At 40.1% G+C, this 21,439-nt stretch overlaps 1 protein-coding gene across 1 annotated transcript in view; it reads left to right on the forward strand.

The window, feature by feature from the left end:
- sn (fascin domain-containing protein singed) overlaps positions 1-21,439 on the forward strand; it is a 195,240-nt gene that overhangs the window by 61,255 nt on the left and 112,546 nt on the right. The window contains exon 2 of the mRNA XM_083125403.1: positions 4,594-5,457. Within this exon, the coding sequence (XP_082981529.1) occupies positions 4,602-5,457 (856 nt within the window). The 5' untranslated portion in view covers positions 4,594-4,601. The remainder of the gene's footprint in view (positions 1-4,593; positions 5,458-21,439) is intronic.

Genomic DNA, 21,439 nt, shown 5'->3' on the forward strand with positions numbered 1-21,439 from the left:
GTGTTTTTTCCTGTAAAGTATACAACCGACCTCCGTGTCGGAGTGGTTATTACAGCCTATTATGGTGGCAGGGATTTCGACTTCGAATCCAAGATGGGACCTGGGTGTTCTTTGTGAGTGTCCCTCATCAATTTTATCATCACTCATCCTCATCGTCGCGATTAGTCAGAAGTGAAAGGAAAGCGAAGTTAAACAAACCAATTGAAATCAAATCAAAATCTTTCTGTATACACAGTATTTACAAACATGAAATTCATGCATTAATCAATTGTCTGTAAAGCGTATTTTATACAGTGGTATTTTTTATTATTAGAAATTGGTAAATTCGAATTACTCGGTAATTTAAACAGAAGTTTATTCCCCTTGAAACCATCTTTAACGACGTGATTTTTTTTGTTAATTCGAATTTTGGACAATTAATTCGAACTTTTTTCGTGTTCCATTGGAGTTCGAATTAATAAGAGTCCACTGTATTTCTTTCACGGAGCCTGTAATGTATTCTTCAAAAATCATTTTATGCGAGTTCATAGATGTTAAAATTATAACTACATGTTGTTAAACAATCGCTTAATTTATAAAATAATCATTTCGTACCACTGTACAACATTGCTTCACTACAACATGACATCAAAGTCACAGAATATAAACTGTTAAGTTAAATCTGACCTTGAATGAATATTTAGCCATCTTATACCTACCTACTCTTACTCTTAACAATAGAGAGCTTGAAAAAAGGTGAATAATTACGTTTTGTAAATGACACGCCAATGACAACATTGACAAACAATTAACTCTCTATATCTGTGCGCTTCCTGCCAGCCCCCGTGGCGGATAGGTTAGCACATCGCGCTACGACACCACGGGTCCCAGATTCGAATCCTGGCCTAGGCATGTATGTTTGTGAGTGTCCATTCATCAATTTCATCATATCATCACTCATCCCCATCTTCGCAAATTAGCCAAAAGTGGCACAAAAGGCGAAGTAAAATGAATCAAATCAACCAATGAACAGTGTGCGCTTCCTCGTTGGCGTATTGGCAACGTTGTCGCCTTGTAATCAAGGGGTCCCAGGTTCGAAACCTGGTGGAGGCACATAGTGGTTCGGTTCCAACTTTAGACTCTAGCTAGGTTCAGTCCCGATTAGGCTTACTGTGTATAGAGTGGATTTATAAACAAACTCTCTGTGTAGCTATGAACATAATTTTGAACTAGGAAAGCCGAAATTATAACTCGACTCAGGGATTATCTAACCTGCTTTTCATAAGTGCAATCATGTTTCATCTTTAACTGGGGCCTTTGCAAGCGTTGTGAACTACAAAATCAAAGTTGCTGCCTTCATTACCACAGATTTATGATACGTGTCTAGTATCTCCCCCTCCCCCCACCCCTGTCGGCAGATAAAGAAAGATTAGCCTGTGCAGGATCACTGACAACTTGCGTGTTCTTGTCATCGATTTTTTTCCACCCACATCTGCGAGAAGTTCCCTCTGAGTCAGCGACTGGCAGACATCTGCAATGGATTTTTCCCTTCTGCAGTTTTGCTTCTTCCTCGAATCTCTTTGTCGACGAATTTGTCTCGGGGAAGCAGTGATGACTGGGGCTTTATTGCATTGTCCGAGTCGGAGAAAGGCTTTGTGCCAAGTTTCCGGACCTTACTCGAACCGTTGAAGTTGCTTTCATTTGTCTGTGTTTGTGCAAACGTTGTTGCCTCCATTTGCGATCCAGTAATATAACATGCTGCGATGCTAAACGCACGGCCATGAATTGCGCTAGTGCCACATATGAGAAAAGCAAAGCGAGAGCGGGACAAAAGTCGCTGCTTCCCGCGCACTGTGTGGCAACGTCAACCGGGCTACGTTGCCTAGTTCGAGCGTCAGACCAACCTCTCTCCGGGACACTATCTATAGTGCGCGTCAAATCTCCTGCATATGGCGATAGCCAATAGCAGCGCACTGCAGCGGTGCCATGTCGAAATCTCACACGGAAAAGAGACAGCGTGGTTGAGCGAAACGCCTTGTCACGGAGAGCACGGAACATTAGATAATATAACATATAATAAACTTAATGGAAGAATAGAACATACCTGATTGTGCCAGAGGGACTGCATAATTGTTTCAATATTCTCAAAGTGGAAGTTGTACAGCCTTTGTAAGATATTTTGCCCCGTAAAGAGTACGTTATCCTTTTGGCAGTAGAAAATTCGCCACAATCGTAAATTTCAAAGACGGTTCTACGAACTACGTCTTTTTCAAAGTTATCTAAGTTTGTCGTTCTTTTTTGGTACGTTAATGTGCTTTCTAGGTGATTGAAACATTGGAGCAGGCCTCGATCCACATTGTTTTGCCCCCGAACATATCCGAGAAATGGTAGCTTGATTCACACCACACGCTTGAGCTGTTAGAGCCTGGCACTTCTTAAAGTCAATCTTACTGCTCTCTTCTTCACTCGAACATTTTTTTTAAAAAAAATTGTACACCTGAAAAATCACCCGTCGTGCCTGGCTTCGTACGACACTGTATTGTTCTCTCTTCTCTCGCTATCACTACCACTTGGTTTACTCAACGACATGCTGCACACACACACACACACACACACACACACACACACACACACACACACACACACACACACACACACACACACACACACACACACACACACACACACACACACACACACACACACACACACACACTAAAAACGTGGGAAAAACGAACAGTGACGGTATCCTCTTCGTCAATTTCTCCTTCTACCATCACTGGGAACGAACCTGCCCTGTTCCCTTCGCTAATCGGAAAGTTTCGGAATGCAACAGGAACGAAGGGAGAACAAAAACGATACAATGCAAATACGTTTATAATGACATTGCTTCTACAGAGGGAACGGTATAAGCTACAATCACGCTTGTTTTTCGTACATACTCGCAAATTCATTATCTTTCCATCTGTTGAACTACTGACACTTGAAATAATATATTTATATCCGAGCGCCAGGTACACGATTTAGTAGCGAGGTGAAACAGGTTCTGAACTAGGCAACGCCGCACGTCTGCGATTCGCTGGTGCTGTTCAGCAGTTCAAGGCCATATGCAGGAGATTTGACGCGCACTCTAGTCCCATTCGATACAGAGCTGGTAATCCTGTGAATTGAAAGTTCGTTACAGGCCCCAGAAATGGAGTCCCATATCTACACGTCGGACTGCTCTTAAACCTCCGAACACACGTGATTTTGTTCCGACGTGACAACATCGCGAACTTCTGCCACCCGGCTAATTCCACGGCCGTGCGTATAGGTATTTAAAACCCAATGTGTTTTTTTTTTGTTTTTTTTTGTCCATGGTCGGCTTATAATCTTGTCGCATAACGTTCTGGGTTCGAGCCATTGCCGTAACGTGACGCCTATTTTCTTTTGCGGAGTGGGGGGGGGGGCGGGGGGGGATCAAAAAGTTTTCCATTTCATAAAAATAGCTTCCAGGAATATGTTGCCAAGTAACTGTTACATTTGCGAAATAATAAAAAATACTTTTCATTACTTTGCTCCTCAGGCTCCACGAGTAATAAAAGTATCCTTAACTTGCAAATTTTGATTAACCTGAAAATTTAATATACTGAATCCTTCCCCCCCCCCCCCCCGAGCAAAGTTACGCCTATGGTTAAATCACTGTCAGGACTCGGATATACAATTGGGTTATTACTAAGGCTGGATATTTGTATGTAATTGCATATTTTTTGTTTTACATGTAGGCAAGCAGAAATAATAAATGTCGACAAATTATAACGATGTAAAATGTATATCTAGGGGCGCAATGCATTTTTAGTTTAGAACACACGTTTTTACAAAAAGAAAATACGGTATATGTGCCATTTCTCTAATTTACATTGAATAATGAAGATATATTTGTGGGACAAATAATCAAAGTATATATTTCGGCAATATTTATCTGATTTTGACATAAGCCTCTCTCTGGGCACGATCCCTATATAACATTATAAACTACAAACATGTTGAATATATTATCGTACAAAGTTACGATAAAATTCCATTCCATATGGCTAAACTACTATAAATGCTCTCTGTACTGTCCATTAGAATCAAGGCATTCCTTGAGATTCCTATCTACGTTAAGGCGTAACTTAGCAACAAGAGAATCGTCGCCATCGATTTCGGCGTGAGTCTAGTGGGTTGATTGATTGATTTGGTTTATTTTACTTCGCTTTTCTACCACTTTTGGCTAATCGCGAAGATAATTGAGTGATGATGCGATGACATTGATAGAGCGACACACAAAGAACATCCATGGATAGACTGCTACTCGAACGGGTCCCCTGGCGTTGTGACGCCCGGAGGTCGGCTCTAGTGTGTTAGAGAAGGTAGGCTTCCATTACTTATTTTGTACTCTATTTACAGTAGTTTTAGTTTGTTTATTGTGCCGCTCAAACGCGTGCCCGTGTAGCGGATGAAATCACGCCGCTTGTCGGCGAAATTGCTTCGGAGAGCTTTCTTTCCAGTTTGCCTGGTCAGTAACGCGAGAGAATTTCCTTGTCTCCACGGAAGCTCGAAGGCGTGTTTTAATGTATGTTGTCTTTCTTTCAGACGGCGCCATGAACGGAGTGAACGGAATAAACGGCCATGGTGACATGAACGGCACGTCCGACCAGAAGGGCTGCTGGACAATCGGCTTAATCAACTCCAAGTTCCGCTACCTGACTGCCGAGGCGTTCGGCTTCAAGATCAACGCGAACGGAGCTTCGTTGAAGAAGAAGCAGATCTGGACGCTTGAGCCGTCAGGGGACGGAGAGACCATCTGCCTGAGGTCGCATCTGGAGAAGTACCTCGCCGTGGACTCCTTCGGGAACGTCACCTGCGAGGGGGAGAAGGAACCGGGTGCCCGCTTCGAGATCTCCGTCGCGGACGACCGCACCGGGCGCTGGGCCCTGAGGAACGTCACCAGGGGCTACTACATCGGGGCGAGCGCGGACAAGCTCACCTGCACCGCCAAGGTCCCGGGGCCCGCGGAGTTGTGGTACGTCCACCTTGCCGCACGTCCGCAGGTCAATATCCGTTCCCTCGGCCGTAAGCGGTTCGCTCACTTATCCGAGAACCAGGACGAGATCCACGTCGATGCCAACATCCCTTGGGGGGAGGACACCCTCTTCACCCTCGAGTTCAGGGACGAGAAGTACGCCATCCACTCTTGCAACAACAAGTATCTTCAGAGGGAAGGGAAGCTCGTGGACAACTGCACCAAGGATTGCCTCTATTCTGCCGAATATCACAATGGAAGCCTCGCCCTGCGCGACTGTGGGGGCCTCTACCTGTCGCCCATAGGATCCAAAGCCGTTCTGAAGACAAGGTCGCACAATGTAACCAAGGATGAGCTCTTCTCGCTTGAGGACTCCCTGCCACAAGCCAGCTTCATCGCCGCCCTCAACAGTAGATACGTTTCTGTGAAGCAAGGTAAGTGTACTACGCAATTTTCTTTCTGTTGTGGTGTATCCTCTTTTTTTTCAGGTTCCTGGTAGCATTTATTATGTTCACTCTCCACTCTTTCATAGGACTGTATATCCTAGGCGTGAATGCGTGAGTAAAGTGTTCCTGTATATTGCCGTAATCTCCTTGGCTTTACACAGAGCGTGAAATCATTGAGGACTGGTAGGTGGAGGAAGGTCTTAATTTACACACACACACACACACACACACACACACACACACAACAAATATATACATATTTATTATGTTATTACATATAAAGTAAAATTACTACATGTAAATTAGCAAACAAATTCCTTTACCATCTGGTTAAAAATGTTAATACATTATCAAAAATTTGTTGAAATTGTTTTACTATGTACACGTCTCTGTGTGCATGAGTGTTGGATGCTCGCTCTCTCTCTCTCTCTCTCTCTCTCTCTCTCTCTCTCTCTCTATATATATATATATATATATATATATATATATATATATACACACACACACACACACACACATATAGGCCTCTACGATAGCGCAGTGGTAGCGTCGTCGCCTTGTAATCAAGGGGTCCTGGGTTCGATACCCGGTGGAGGCACATAGTGGTTCGGATCCCACTTTAAACTGTAGGTCCAGTCCAGATTAGCCTTACTGTGCATAACGTGGAATGAAAACACCAAATCAATCCATCAATATATGTATCTGTCTATCTTTCTTTTTCAAGAAAACATTAATAGATCTACACCAATAACAATAAATCCACAATAAAAGTAAAACAAGAATGTAAGACAAATATAAGAATGAAATCTAATTGATTTATATTATTAGAGAGCAAAATCTAAATAAAAACTTACGTTAAAACTCATTTCAACTATTTTGTAATATATTGGAATTTTTAATCAGTTAGTGAAGGAATTAGTTTACTACTTTTTAAATATCTGATATACAAGTAACAAATGAATTCCTTTTATATATTTAATAGTGTACATATTTTTAAACATTTAGTAATTTTCTTTTTTATGTTATGTTATGTTAAATATGTACATAATTATTCATGTTTGTATATGTGTGTAAAATTATAAACTTTCCCCGTGGCGTGTTTCAATGTGCAGTATGAGACTTACTTTTACCTTTTAGTTATAGAATTACATTTCGCCATGCGTATAAATGTAGGCAATTACATTATTTGAACTATGAATTGCAGTAAATGTGATAATCATGGGTATCGGAGAATTAATAGATCAGACATGAAAAGTTCTTCCTTGGTCATGGATGGAAATCGACATAAGAGTATGTTTCGGTACATAATCAGCGAAGCGTTCTTGCACAAACATATTATGCAATGTACCTGCTTCTAAACTTTTTTGTAAATGCAAGGATATTGGAATAGTAATCTGTGTGCATTCTCAAACGTCACGGTGCCATCTGAAACGAGTCTGTGTGAACAATTTATCAAAGCGTGTTAAATGTTTGTTCAGCTCTGAGTCAGGCGTTGGAAATGTGTCTGACATCTCCGTACGAACCGGAATCCCTTGCTTAGCAACAAGATAGTCACGCGAAGAACTGCAAGTCGATAGTTTGATTTGCATAATGCAGTTATATGCGCCTTAAATCGGAGAGCATCTAACGATCCAGTATGTATGATTTGGTTATGGTAACAACAGGTTATTCATTTTCCATACCTACCCTCGAAGTCTGGGAAATAGCACACCACTTGCTTCATTACGTCCCACTATAGGTCCAGTTTCGAATAGCCCCATCAGTGCACTCGTTTGACAACCAGTTGGGAATATATTGTGAAACCACGGTATACTTAGTGCTGCCTCCAGTGGCGATTCCTCCATGTAGGAAGTGAGGAACTTCCTACAGTTTCATTTATACTTATTTCCAATTTTCTACTTTTTAAGAGTTTAATGAGCGTTATAAAATTTTGAGCGCAATCAAGGTTCGCTACTCGACTGTCAAGAGTCAATGTGCTAGCTATCACCCGCTCGTTCCAGACCTGTTGCCCAAAGACTTTGTTGCCGTCTTTGCCTGCTGCTGAGGAACCTTTCTCGTCATCCTAGAGACAGATGGGTGAGGGGTAGGCGGGGGTACGTGGGTGGTTGCCCAGTTATACGGTCCGCGAGGAAGGTCCCGTGGGTTCCTCAGCAGTGATGCCAACTCTAGCATAATGGTTCTAAACCTAGCAAAATTTGAATTTCGTTGGCACCTAGTACTCTGTGTTTGGCATAATGGAAAATCCAGCATCATCTTAAAAACGGGCGTCCCTGGGAAACAGAGAAATTAAATTCTAATGAAGATATTTTGAGGAAATATTTATTTTTAAGAAAATCTCCAGATCTTGTTTGTACTTCTCTAGCGGACTTGATTCAAACAAAAGGAAGTATGCCGACCAAAGGACAAGCTTTTACAGGTCCTGATCCATCCTCTTGTTTTCATCTTTTCTTTATCCTCCCCGATTTAACAAGGGAGCAAATCGGTAGAAAGAGTTCGAGGTCATAAATAAAACAAACTGACGACGTTACCAATCATGGAATTTTCTTCAACTTTTTTCAAGCACTATGCTAAATCCATTTTATTGAATGGTCGAAATTCCTAATGTTGCTTAACTACAATAAATAATCAATAACGCAGTTCACAACTCCAAAATAGCAAAATAAAATTGAACATAAAACTACTAGTCATCAGAAAATGATGATAATAAATTAATAATAATTATATAATAATAATAATAATAAACCCTAGCATAATTTTATCACATTTAGAGTAATTTATGAGTTGAAACAGCACCTTTTCTTATCAGGAGGTTGGTATTGGCAAAGCTGTTCTTAATCCACACATGACAGGCATGGAGGGCCTGCAGCTAATATTACAAATCCAATGGCTAATCCAAGGTACAGGCGATACATGTCACTGTGTAATTGATCGCATTTTCGAAAACTTTCCTCGGTCTGTTTACCATAACTTCCTCTATCCAAAAAATTCCACGAGTCGCCACTGGATGCCTCTGGTGACCTTCAGTGACCAAGGACGCATTTAGAGGGGGCATCCAGTGGGTACTGACCCCCCTGAATGACTTACCAATTACAGTAAAACCTCGTTAATCCGGACTAATGGGGGTGATAAGTTGACCGGTTTAACGAAAGTTCGGATTAACTGAAATAATCTAAAAGAACAGTAGAAAGTCCATTAAAACTTCGTTTATAGCAACAAAACACGTTTATTATGTGTATTTAAAGGGAATAGGCCTAAATACACTATACAGTACAGTAAAATGTAAAGCAATACTGTACATACAATGCAGTACGTACATACGCGATTCCCTTATTATGATGATGTGCCCGACGGGTGTTTTTGCCTTTTGTCTGTCCAGATTAACGAGGTTTTACTGTACTAAAATGAAATATATTCAAAATATACTTCTTTAGCATTTCTTCTAAAATCGAGAGCTATTTATTTCCGCCGAACTTACACGAAGACAAGGATTACATTGGGATCATACGGTTTGAATGATAGTACCAAATATGATTTATGCATACTACTGCTTATAACAAGGCGCATGGAATATTAACCTGGAACTTTACTTTTCATGAACTGAACCTAACATCCTTTTTTGGTATTAATTTTTAAAAAGTGACATTTATTTCCACAAATGCTATCGATCTTAACTACACGTAAGCTAGATAATGAATAGGTGCTGTTGTATTATCTCTATTCTTATGTCTTTTTACCTATTCATGTAACAACAACAATATTAATTATTTTACATATTTTAATAATAATTACTGGGAATAGACCTACAGATTATATCAACTTATTAATTACAAACATTTATTTGATTTGATTTTTATTTAGCGTCGCTTTTCTGCCACTTTTGGCTAATCGCAACGATGAGGATTAGTGATGGTATGAAATTTATGAATGGCCACTCACAAAGAACACCCATGCCCAGTCTGCGATTCGAACCCGGGACCTCTGCGTCGTGGCGCGCTCTGATAACCACTCCGTCACGTAGGTCGACTACGAACATTATATTATTGTTATTATTTCTGAGACGCTTGGTTCGGACCCACCCTGAAATATACAGGGTAATTCAAAATGAATGGTGCAACTTTACACAGTTATTATGACGTTACTATTTATGATAGAAAATCAGTCATGGCATCAATATAAGGAAAAACTCTGGAAGTTTTCTTCTCACTAAGTGGACTTATGCTGCTTTGCCGCTGTTCCACCAGGATCGCCAGTGCTGCAAAATGGCTAGTGACCAGTAGAAGGTGTATGTATTGTGCGTTGGAGCTATCAAGAACGGATTCACTCACAATGGTGCAAGGACATTTCCACATGCGTTTTGGTAGTAATGAACATGTTTCACCCTTCCGAAAGATTTGCCAAAGTTACAACTGTGAATGTCTTCGAAACCATGGACAATGACTTGCTGTCTCGTGCATAGCATGTACTTGATTATCGTTTGTATGTTTACCGCATTACACGTGATTCCCATGTTGAATCTTTATAATGTGAGTCATGGGAGTAAAACTTCCACAGTTTGTCTTCATGTTGATTGCCTTGTCTGATTTTCTATCATAAATAGTAACGTCATAATAACTGTGTTAGGTTGCACCATTCATTATGAATTACCCTGTATTTCTAGATAATGCCTTTCAGTCGGGTACTTCACCTCACTGAGAATTAATTCTAACCTACACTTGCACCGTTTTCATATAAACAATATATAATACTGTAAAAAGGAACCAATCTGACTTACAAGTCCTAGAAGATTAGCGTAATTCCAGGGCTGGAATAGATTGTTATTGTGTGTGTTATCATAATTCCTCCCATTGCCACGGTAAACTGAACGATCAGATGAGGAGATTAAACGAAGAAACCTCTCAAGAGGTCACGGGTTCAATCCCCTTTTGAGGCATATTGCACAGTGGTTGGGGATCAAATTTAAACTGTAGATTCAGTTCCAATCAGTCTCTCATGAACATAAAGTGGACTTTAACCAAAATTAAAAAAAAGTATATATATTCTCAAGCCTATTCATCTCTGTGATAAAAGACAGAACGCTTGAGTCTTCAAAAATGTTAGGCATAGTAATGTATCCAAATCGTGACATTGGAAGGGGCAATCGCTCCTATGACCCTCCCTTGGATCCGCGCATGCCTCGAAATGGAAAATTCGGTATAAAACCCCAACTTATATATACCCATTCTGCATTTTCTATTGGGGATGAACCAAGATGAGTTGCTTTTCGTAGAATCGCACGCTTAGTGGGGAAAAGTGGCAACGCAGCAACTCACTCGACTGGATATTGTGAAGGAAGAAAGAAAGGAAACAGGAAGTGATGGAAAAAGGAAAGAGGGGAAAAAAATCCAGAGGTGATATACCTGCACAGACGCGGTGCTGTCATGTGGAAACAAAGGAAGAAGAAGACAAAAGCAGTGTTATCGTCGGGAACATAAAAACCGCTCGTAAAGTTACATGTCCCTAAATGGAGGAAGATTATGCCAAAGAACTGATCTTCGCTCTTCTCTTGGTATCTTGCTACCAAACGGTCCAAACAAGGCGACAGTCACTGCTATGCAGTGTCGTAGCGCAGTTTCCTGGAGCCCCCTAGAACTAAAATATTGGGGCCCCCCTTAGTAAAAGAATATCGAAAAATATCATCGATGACGTCAGAGGGTAACGAACGTACAAGAGTTAGCTAACCCCCTTTGAAGTGTTGAACAATTAAAAGAAAATGGAACTACCTTGTCACACTATAGCTAAAAATCGAAAATAACCTGTAACACTTAACAGGTGTGGACTATGGGAAATTTCTATCTCAATAGAAAATATTTGGTGGGAAGTTAAATTTTAAATACCACACATAAAACTAACATTAGTGGTAAAAGTTCATAAATTACCAAGTTTTCTTGTTTGTGTGGCAATAAAAGACAGACTGTCCGAGCAAATGAATCTTCCTACTGGATTCATAACTGCAGACAATTTATACTCTAAAAGATTCCGACAAACTGTATATCCATAAAGGTATGAAATGAGGGATTTTTCTCCAATTTTAGGCGATCTGGGAGCAAGTAAATTAATACGGCATTTCTGAGGACCGACAGGTTAAGTTGCCAGTACGCCCCTGCTTATTACCGCAGGCATGGCCTTATGTTACTGTGAACCCACTTGACCACCTTCTACATGAAAATAAATAAATAAATAAATAAAGCAGTCGTGAAGTTGTTGGTGGTGTTCACAGACTCGTAAATTAGATACTCTGTTGATACTTATTCTAAGTTCACCAATTGGGCGTTTCTATTTAGCGCTCACCTCAGTGAATTACGGGTTCAAATTTTGTCATTGTTGACCTACATTTTGTCTATTTCGTATTTTTAAAAAATAACCGACACTATGTGTTGAATTTCAGAAATTATGTACAATTTCAGGAGCGCCGAGAAAACATTGCGTGGCCCCTTCAGCTCGCCCATCCCGCATTGCGGGTGCGGCCGCTGCACCACTGCTGCTATGTGATTAGAATTAATCATATTAACATGAAGTATGTAGTTTTTTCTTTAATTTTACACTAAACCTTTGTGGTGAAGTGGCTACTTCTTCACGAAACCGACACTCTTGGATAATATTGCTTCATCTATTTCATGAAGTGATCTTCACCGTGGCGGAGGTCAGGGGCTCTGGGTTCGAATCCCAGCCTGGGGGTTCTTTGTGAGTGTCTCTTCATCAATTTCATCATATCATCAATTATTCTTATCGTTGCGATTAGACAAAACTGGCAGAAAAGCGAAGTAGCATGAACGAAATCAACTAACTCATTGTAGAGATTGGAGTATAAAGAATGAATATACCAACATGTCAACAAGCTTCCACGTAGTATACCCTGGATTACATTTTGCAGACTAACGAGGCTCTGGCGTCAAGACACCGCCAGTGTGGGGGTCGTCTTATGTCCTGTCCATGTGGGTTTGTGATCGTTCCTTCATCAATTTCATCTCATCATTCATCCACGTTTAGCCGAAGATGACAGAAAAGCGACGTGAAATAACCATATTGAATCAATGAAAGTTGAAAGCTCACGTAAAGATAATCAAGACCACTAAACTTAATTTTGTGTTTTTCTTATATTTGACGTCGCTTTTCTACCATTTTGGCTAATCGCGACGGTGAAGGGATACCACCGGCCACTCCGGGACAAAAAAATTGAGAGGACTTTTTTCAAGTTTTGGTAATTTCGTGGTGGGTGCAGTGTGTTCCTACAATTTAAAAAAATAACACCAAGTTTCACAAATTCCCTTATTGTATTATTATTTTGCAATCACTACTTCATAAAGTCACTCATCCTCATCTCGAGTCCCGGAATAGAACCCGGTGGAGTGTCATAGTGGTTCGGTCCCATCTTTAAACTGTAGGTCCAGTCCCGATAAAGTGGACTCAAATAAAAAACAACTCATCGTCGATATTATCCAGAAGTGGCAGGAGAGCAACGCTAATAAATAAAATTAAATAATTCCTCGAAGGGATTTCACTCTTAGACTTTAATAGCGCAATGGAATGAACATGTTAAAATCGTAGTCTGTAGAAGGGAAATCCTATGGATATTTTGAACATGCTAAAGTTTGAGGTCAGCACTTCTGCTGAACATGAGCTGAACAGTTAGCAGCTGGTGGTCTCTTGAGAAAATGCAGACCACGTGATTCTTCGGCTGCATTTACAACGGCGCTGAATCCGCAAGTAGGTCTTATAGGGAACGTGTTGCAGCGAACGGTTAATGCTATGCATAATATGAAGGTTAGTGGTCTTTTGTTTTAGCTGAATGCAATTAGCAGGGTTCTGAGAACAGCTGCTGCAGTAGAGTTCATGCTATTCCCGTGGAAAGTCTAAACGCTCAAGTCCCACCGATAGTATCAGGTTAGGTTTCCCGCAATGTTCTCGTCATTAAAGGGTTAACAGTTTATATGAGGAGGCGTGACGTCGTGCTGAAGTTGTCTGCCTCTGTGGCAGTCCTACACCAAGAGATTTTTACCTCAGGTACACAAACCACCCATCTCTAGGAACGGTCTAGTATGTGAGGTGGTGTGTGGTTAAGACGGGCAGAGCGTGGTGCTGATCACGTCACCACAAATAGCTGAGATTGTGAATGTGGGGGACCCTACCTTCACACACCCATATGCCTCCATGGTATATGTTGCAATGTCCAGGGACAGCTTTACAGTATCATTTTAAAAACTTGTAATGTAAAAAAAAATCACGTAGAAATGAATATAATCAAACAACTTTCCAAGATTTTATGTGTGCCTCATGTTGCTCATAACGCATCACCTACATCAATTTATTGCTGTTTCCTCCAACAAACAAGTCACGGAATATCTATTTTCTCCAACAACCAAGCCACAGAATATCAAACTATTTCGTCCAAGAAAAAAGTCACAGAATATGAGCTTCCTCCAACAACGAAGTCACAAAGTAATATATATTTCCTCGAACAACCAAGTCACAGAATATCAGCATGTGAGACGTTGCGGATACGGGAAACTCGCAAAATACAAGTTGCGGGAATGAACAGTTTTCCAAACGTCTGTCCTATTCTAAAGCTCGTACACTGTTATATAAAGCAAATTTCAGAGTACAGTAAAACCTCGTTAATCCGGATCCCGATAAACCGGACTTCGCTTAATACGGGCAGGCAAAAATAAAAAAAAATAAAAAAAAAAGAATGCAAGGTGTTAAATGTAAGTCAACAAGAGAACTTCCTAAAGAAAAGGCAGTCAACCACTGATGAAATTCTGTTTCCCGCAGACTTTGTACTGTACTGTATAGTATATTTAGGCCTATGCCCTTTAAATACACAATAGTTAACGTGTTTTGTTGCTATAAACGGAGTTTTAGTGCACTTTTTACTGTTTTTTTTTTTTAGGTTATTGCAGTTAATCCTGACTTTCGTTAAACCGGTCAACTTATCCCCCCCCATTAGTCCGGATTAACGAGGTTTTACTGTGTTAAAGGCGAGGTAGACTACTGTCAGATATTTCATGAGTTCCTACAGTCTTCAATGTATACGATACAACAATAATATAAAAATCTACCTTTGTCAACTTTGCTCCTAATATCAGTAACGCCTCATATTTCTCCAACAATCAAATAACATAATATATTCTGGCCTCGCTTCTTAAAATATTCAGCCATCTTACAAGAAAATAACAATACATCTAAAATTCCGGAAAAAAAATCAGTGAATTTGATTTTGTAAAATGAATCAACTATCTCTAGTACTTTCAGGACATGGGACCGAGAAAAAGACACGAGAACGAGAGATTTCACTCAGTCTCGGCTCAGTACAGCGTCATTGCAGCATGTCAATCGGGGTAAAAAAGAATCGAAATGCAGCGAAACACCGGTTACGTAAGTCATCCTACACACACGCGTATTAGGAACGGCCGAGATACGAATCAACACAGTTTCCGGACGCTCCCCCCTCCCACCCCGTGTGCAACCAAGGTCCTCGGCAAAACCATTGTTTCGTAAATTTACCACGGCACCCCGAACTTTCCCAGAATGTCTGCGTGATACCGGAAGTGACGCAACGAGCTGCACCGTGTATTTCACCCCCAGCTGTTTTTTTTTTTTTTAAAAAAAATTAAAATTATAATCCTATGGATGCACAGAGCGTACAGTTAACGGGAGACGAAACAAGATTTCGTTCAAGATAATTCCTTCTTCTTCCTTAAGTGCCGGGTGAGTTACTCATGGACCGTATCGACTCCCCTTCTCTTAATTTTGAATAAAACACGAAGAGCGCCTGCTTCCAGTTCATTCATATCAATTTGTATCGAAATTCTAGTTTCGCCATCTCGGTAGCCAAGCGTGTTGAGTTGTAGACTCACGAACTCGCAAGCACCTATTTAGGGGGAACCTAAGGAGTCCACACCCCCCGAAAGACTTACCAAGTATTAAATTTAAATAATGAAACTATATTAAATTTTTTTAGCATTTGTAGTATAATCGAGGGTAATTTATTTCCACCGAACTTGACACCAAGGTAAGAATTAGATTTGGATCATACTGCTTTGAATTAACAATACCTAAGAAAATTGATGCTATTGCTTATAAAATAATATGCATAAAATAGTAATCAGGAACTTTACTTTTCGTCAACTGGATTTAACATCCTTTTTGTGTTATTAAATAAATATTTATCTGTTTGACATTAATTTCCTTGGCAGGACAGTTGTTTGTATACCAATTTTAGCGATCTTAATTACACGTGAGCTAGATAAGAATCCGTGTTGTTGTGGCTCTATTCTTAAGTCTTTTTTACCTCTTTTAACCACGTAGCTGATAATAGCAATACAATATTCATTTACATATTTTAATGATTATTATTTTAATCAAATATAATTATTATTTTAATCTAAACTTTTATATTATTGTTATTTTTGGTTCGGACCCCTCCCCCCGAAATATATTTCTAGATACGTGCCTGAGAAATTGCTATCGAAGGTTCCGCGTTCAAATTCCGGCCTGTGCATCGGTGCATCCTCATCTACTTTAGATAATCATCATTCATCTGCATCTTCGCGATTAACCTAAACAGACAGAAGAAAACTAATACAAGACAATTACACATACATACATATTCACCTTATAATTTCGCTGAAATTCCATTCATTTTGTCCTTCCAACAAAATGCTCTGTCATCCTCATCAGCTTTAAAGTAATACAGAATGTTTCAAAAGTTTCCCAACCCAAACTTTAAATCAGTATTTATACCGGGTTTTCTACATTATAAACCCTCATTCATTGAGATACTTTTAGAACCTAATATTACCAGGAAATTTTATTAAGTAAACAACGGCGGAAGTCGGCGTTTTTTCCCCCAGAATGCCACTTTTCGGTGATAAGAATTCATAACGTTCTGTAAGGAACGTGGGATCGACATTGGCTGTCCCGATTGGTAGATGTAGCTCAATGTTCATTCATCCTCTATATTGAGCGACTCGCTATTCATGGTAGCTTGATGGTGAGAAGCGAGAGGTAATAATTACACACATATGAATGGCAAAACACAACACTTGAGTTTTAAACCCCTACAGACGGGATCAGCATGGCGTATGGAAATACCTGTGTCTCACCTGTGTGGAGATGCTCCTTCGAGGTGTCGAACCCCGGACTTGGTTAAACGAAGTGCCCGTTTGTAGTGCAAATGTGGAAGCCCAGACTTCACTCCCTTCTCCTAGACGTTGCTCGTACTTCTGCTCCTCTTGACTAATAGTTTAGAATTGACCACTGACCTCCGTTCTCCCAGAAATTTATTCCGCTCGAATTTACTCAATAATGCCGACTCAGTTACCTGAGTCTCTTCCTTGATTGCGATAGTTTACACCTGTTTGCAACGATGGCAGCTCAAAGATGCTCGGTAATGTCTGATAAGACATTAGTAAGAAAATATATAGACGGGTCACAAAGATGACTTGTACCATGTTAATCTGCCATATGCGTGATGTAATGGTAGAACAAGTACATGATCCTTTTCTTTATTAAATGTTTGATGTTCATTAATATTATTTTTATGGATTGGTGAAGGTAATATTTGTTATTCAGTTTCTAATGTAACCTGCTACAGAGCTGGCCTACGTGTCTGGAAAAGCCAGTTGCTCAGAAAGCGGCTAGTTTAAAAACTTGTCCTTTCAAAAACCCGAAGGGAGAAAAAAGAAGTCGTTTACTGGCTTTTTTCGAATCGCCTATATAAGGGATTATATTGAGTAGCGGGGTTTGGCATTTTTTCGTTGCTTGAGCAAGAGGAGAGAGAGACCTTGGCAGTTCTCTCGATGCTGGTAGTGGCTGTGGCTAGTCTAAGAGGACTAGCGGTCATCACGAGTCAACCATTCTCGTGAAGATAGTACTGATGGTCTAGGCCAACGTACAAATCTAGTTTGCACCCAAGTTTTACTTTAAAGAAACGGCGTTTTTTGTAGTGGCTGTGGCTAGTCTAAGAGGGCTAGCGGTCACGGGGTAACCATATTTAAATAGAGATAGTTCTGATGGTCTAGGCCAACGAACGAAAATACAAGGTAGAATCAAAAAGTAAGGTAACAAGTTTTTTCCCCACAGAAACCTTTATGTCGTGGTTGCCTAAACTGTGATAGGGTATACATGACACTGCACACTAATATTCCACATAGTCACCATATTTGTCTAAGCACGTGTTCCAGCGGGTGACCAATGCATCAATGCCACGAGTGAAGAAATCAGTGTCAAGGCTGTCCAACCATGTTTTCACTGCATCCTGTGCCTCTTGCACTGTGTTGAAGCGTCGTCCTCGAAGATGCTTCTTCATTGGTCCGAACAGATGGAAATCGCTGGGTGCAAGATCAGGGCTGTATGCGGGGTGTTCCAAAACCTCCCAGTGGAAACGTGTGACATGGTCACGGGTGAGCTGCGCTGTGTGAGGTCGAGCGTTGTCGTGTAACAACAATACACCCTCCCTGAGTGCTCCAGGTCGCTTCCGACGTATGGCCTCTCTCAATATGTCCAATGTCTGGCAGTAGGTCACAGCATTGACAGTGGTGCCACGTGGAAGGAATTCCAGGTGAATCACACCAAGGTGGTCCCAAAAGATCGTGGCCATTGTTTTCCTTACACATGTTACTGCATGTTACTTGCGGTAGCCAAGCGTGTTGTGCACAATACTGTGCACAGAACCATACGAAATGTTCAGTGCATCGGCAATGTGTGACAGTGTGATTCGCCTATCCTCCCTAATCATTCCCTCCACCTGACAAATGTTCTGGTCGGTAGCTGAAGTTGACGGTCTGCCACTTCGCTGATCATCATTAATGTCAGTCCTACCATTTTCAAACCCCTTACACCAACACCACACTTGTTTCCTGGATAACACGTTGTTTCCATACACCTCCACAAGTTCCCGATGGATCTCGGCTGGTTTCTTCCCCTTCGCATGCAAAAACCTGATCACACTTCGCACTTCTACATTTGACCATGTTTCCAGTAATCCTGCCATCTTCGAACTGCGATTCTCTGCAACTGTGTCACCGTGCTGCTCTCTAGCGGTCACCAGGGATACTATCCATCAATACCTACAACAGACACATACACAAAAAAACAGTTACTAGCATATCGTTGTACATTTTCAGGGCACTTGTTACCTTACTTTTTGATTCTACCTTGTATATATATATATATAAATATCAGAGATATGTCATTTCAACTAATTTGGATCATGTGGGGGTTATTGCCTTTGTAATTCATCTGTACATATTTAAACAAGAAATAAATAGTCTTTTTTATATATTTTTAATCTGAACGTCCGCACTTTCATTAATGAGAAAAGAAAACAGTTTCCCTTGTATCCATGGTACAGAAAAATAACATGAAATTGTATGGTAGTTATTCTAAGATATTTTATTGTTAGTTTATTATGTTTTTGCATCTTATTCACCTGTGGCAGTAACGTAACAAGTAACAGGTAGAGCCAGCCAAGGCAGGTTACTGTCAAACAGAGGAAAAATACACAAAACAGTGACATGTGCAGCATTTGATGGGTTTTGGACTCGCTGTGATATGGGTTAATTGGCAACACTAGAAGTTGTAATGACCCCGAGTTAGCCATTACTTCGTGGTTTTATATTATTATTATTATTATTATATTTTATATTATTATTATTAGTATTATACAGTTGATGATTCATATATATATTCATAAATATATCAACCAATTTTCTAATATGGCCGCCTTTATAATCAAAATTATACACATATCTACAAGTATGAATAGCGGCAAATTTAAGCAATTTACATAGTTTCAACATTAAAACTCTTGTGGTGTGAGAAGATCACGTGCTTTTCATTGCATTGTTGCCACCACATACCTAAATTCACTGTGCCAGATTACTGTACATTTCTAATATATTACTGTTGGCTTTTATCAAACTACCTAGTATTAAAAGGTTATTGTGTCTGGTAACACTTTGTAACTGAGGAGGTGTTTCCGCCTTCCAGGAAAACGGTTAGGAGTCGCGCGGAGAGATTTGAAGTAGCCAGAGGTGCTTCGCGTTACGGGAAAGATAGGCTTACGCATCTCGTGCTGTACCGTTCAAAAGTATTTGAATTGTAATTTTTAGTCTTACATGATATACGTGCGTGTCTATAAAAAACGTAAAATTGAACATATTGCGGGTTTTCTTTATTTCGAAAGTGTATTTCGTACTTGTGGATACCTGCATCAGGAGGACAACCTCGTGGGTTGTCATTGGACTTCACCTGTGGATCCAAGGGGAAGGAACGCAGTATCTCAACCCGATCCCTGGGATTATCCAGCATGCTCTGCTGAGCTTATTAGGTAAGTGTACTTGGGAAGTGCACCGCTACGCGGGACGTAGCAAAGTCCAAGGTTTTTTCAGCAGGCTCAGGGTTTTTATTATATTTTGTCACTTTTTACTTTTAAACACCACGATTGAAACGCAAGATTTCGGAGAAATCGTAGAAAATTTATGGAAATTGGCCTATGAGCCGGGAAAATTGATTGACTTTTATGCAGGCCTGTATTTGGGAATGTAAATAAATTCCATTTTTTTTTAACCAGTATCTTTATGCAAGAGTGTTGAATAAGCTTTATTTTCTCGAAGAGCAAATTGAGTATAATACTTAAAACTTGTTTATAAGGATGTGAAATCAACATAGAATAGCTTGGAAATTTATTTTAAATTTGCCTGGAAAAGTCCCAAAATGAATGGAAGCCTGCAACGGACAACCAATTTGGAACATTTACACGGTAACAAACACAAGGAAACATCCTGAAATCACCCAGGATTCGAGCCCGTTGCCTGCGGTTAAGCATTAACTTACGAAACTCCTAATTTTTTTGCAGGCCTACATTTGGCCTAACTTTTTTGTGACACCCTGTTTCGTTTTGAGCTCAAAGAAGTTTCTTCCTATTCGGAAAGTTCAACATCATCTGAATATAATACCTGGATTTGCAAAATTTAAAAAATAAACTGGGAAGTAAGAAAGTATTTTCTTGTTAAAGAAAGGGGGGGGGGGAGTGAAAGAACTGAAGAAAAAGTGCAACTCTCTGTTGAAGCCGCTTCTATACACTGTTATTTACAGAAAACGAAAAGCGGGTAAGCCGAAGACAAAAGAAGGATGAAACGACAACTTTCTCTCAATTTAAAACTCTTCTGCTTTTTCTTTTCGAAAACCCGTGTTTCCTTCACCAAGCACGGAGCACGAAATGCAGAAATTGCAAAATTGACCTATTCCGCTCTGGCCGGGTCGTGATTAGACGAGGAAAGCAAGCTCAGGGAAATAAAATTTGAAAAAAAAAATTAAAAAAAATCGGCAGGCAATGATGGAGTGTAAATGCAGGAATCCAGAATTACGTTTCGTGCCAGCGTTTAGTGTGGTGTTGTGTCTAAAACAACAGCGAAATCTGCAATGTTAAATCCTGCTTATAGAGAGGGTGTGAAATAAGTGTGTTTCTTCTTCGCATATACTTATTCGCAACTTATGGAATTGATGTTAATGATAAACGGATAGGAAGGAAATTCGTGTCTTGATCCGTGATTCCAACCGATAATTTCTCGTTGGTTATTGTGTTACGAACGCGGTAAAAGAAAAATACAAATACATCAATTGCATTAAAGAAATGCACACTCCCATCATATGGCGTTACCTTTTGACATTACCAACTACAAATTACACAAAAATGCATCAAACTGTAAACCTGATTCTTGACAATGGCCAAAAACACACTTTAGTACATGTTGCGTTTGCGACCCTGATTGTCTCCCTGGAATGGATTGTATCACTATAGAACTGAGTTCACCGCGATCTTCTTAAGGTGTAAAGAAAATGAAGGCACTTACTAAAACCATAACGTTATATTAATAATAAATATGTACACATAACACGTAATTTCACTATCCTGCACTCCTGCCTCAGT

Source organism: Lepisma saccharinum, chromosome 7, assembly GCF_977018435.1.
Source record: "Lepisma saccharinum chromosome 7, izLepSacc3.1, whole genome shotgun sequence".
In the NCBI taxonomy this organism is placed as follows: domain Eukaryota; kingdom Metazoa; phylum Arthropoda; class Insecta; order Zygentoma; family Lepismatidae; genus Lepisma; species Lepisma saccharinum.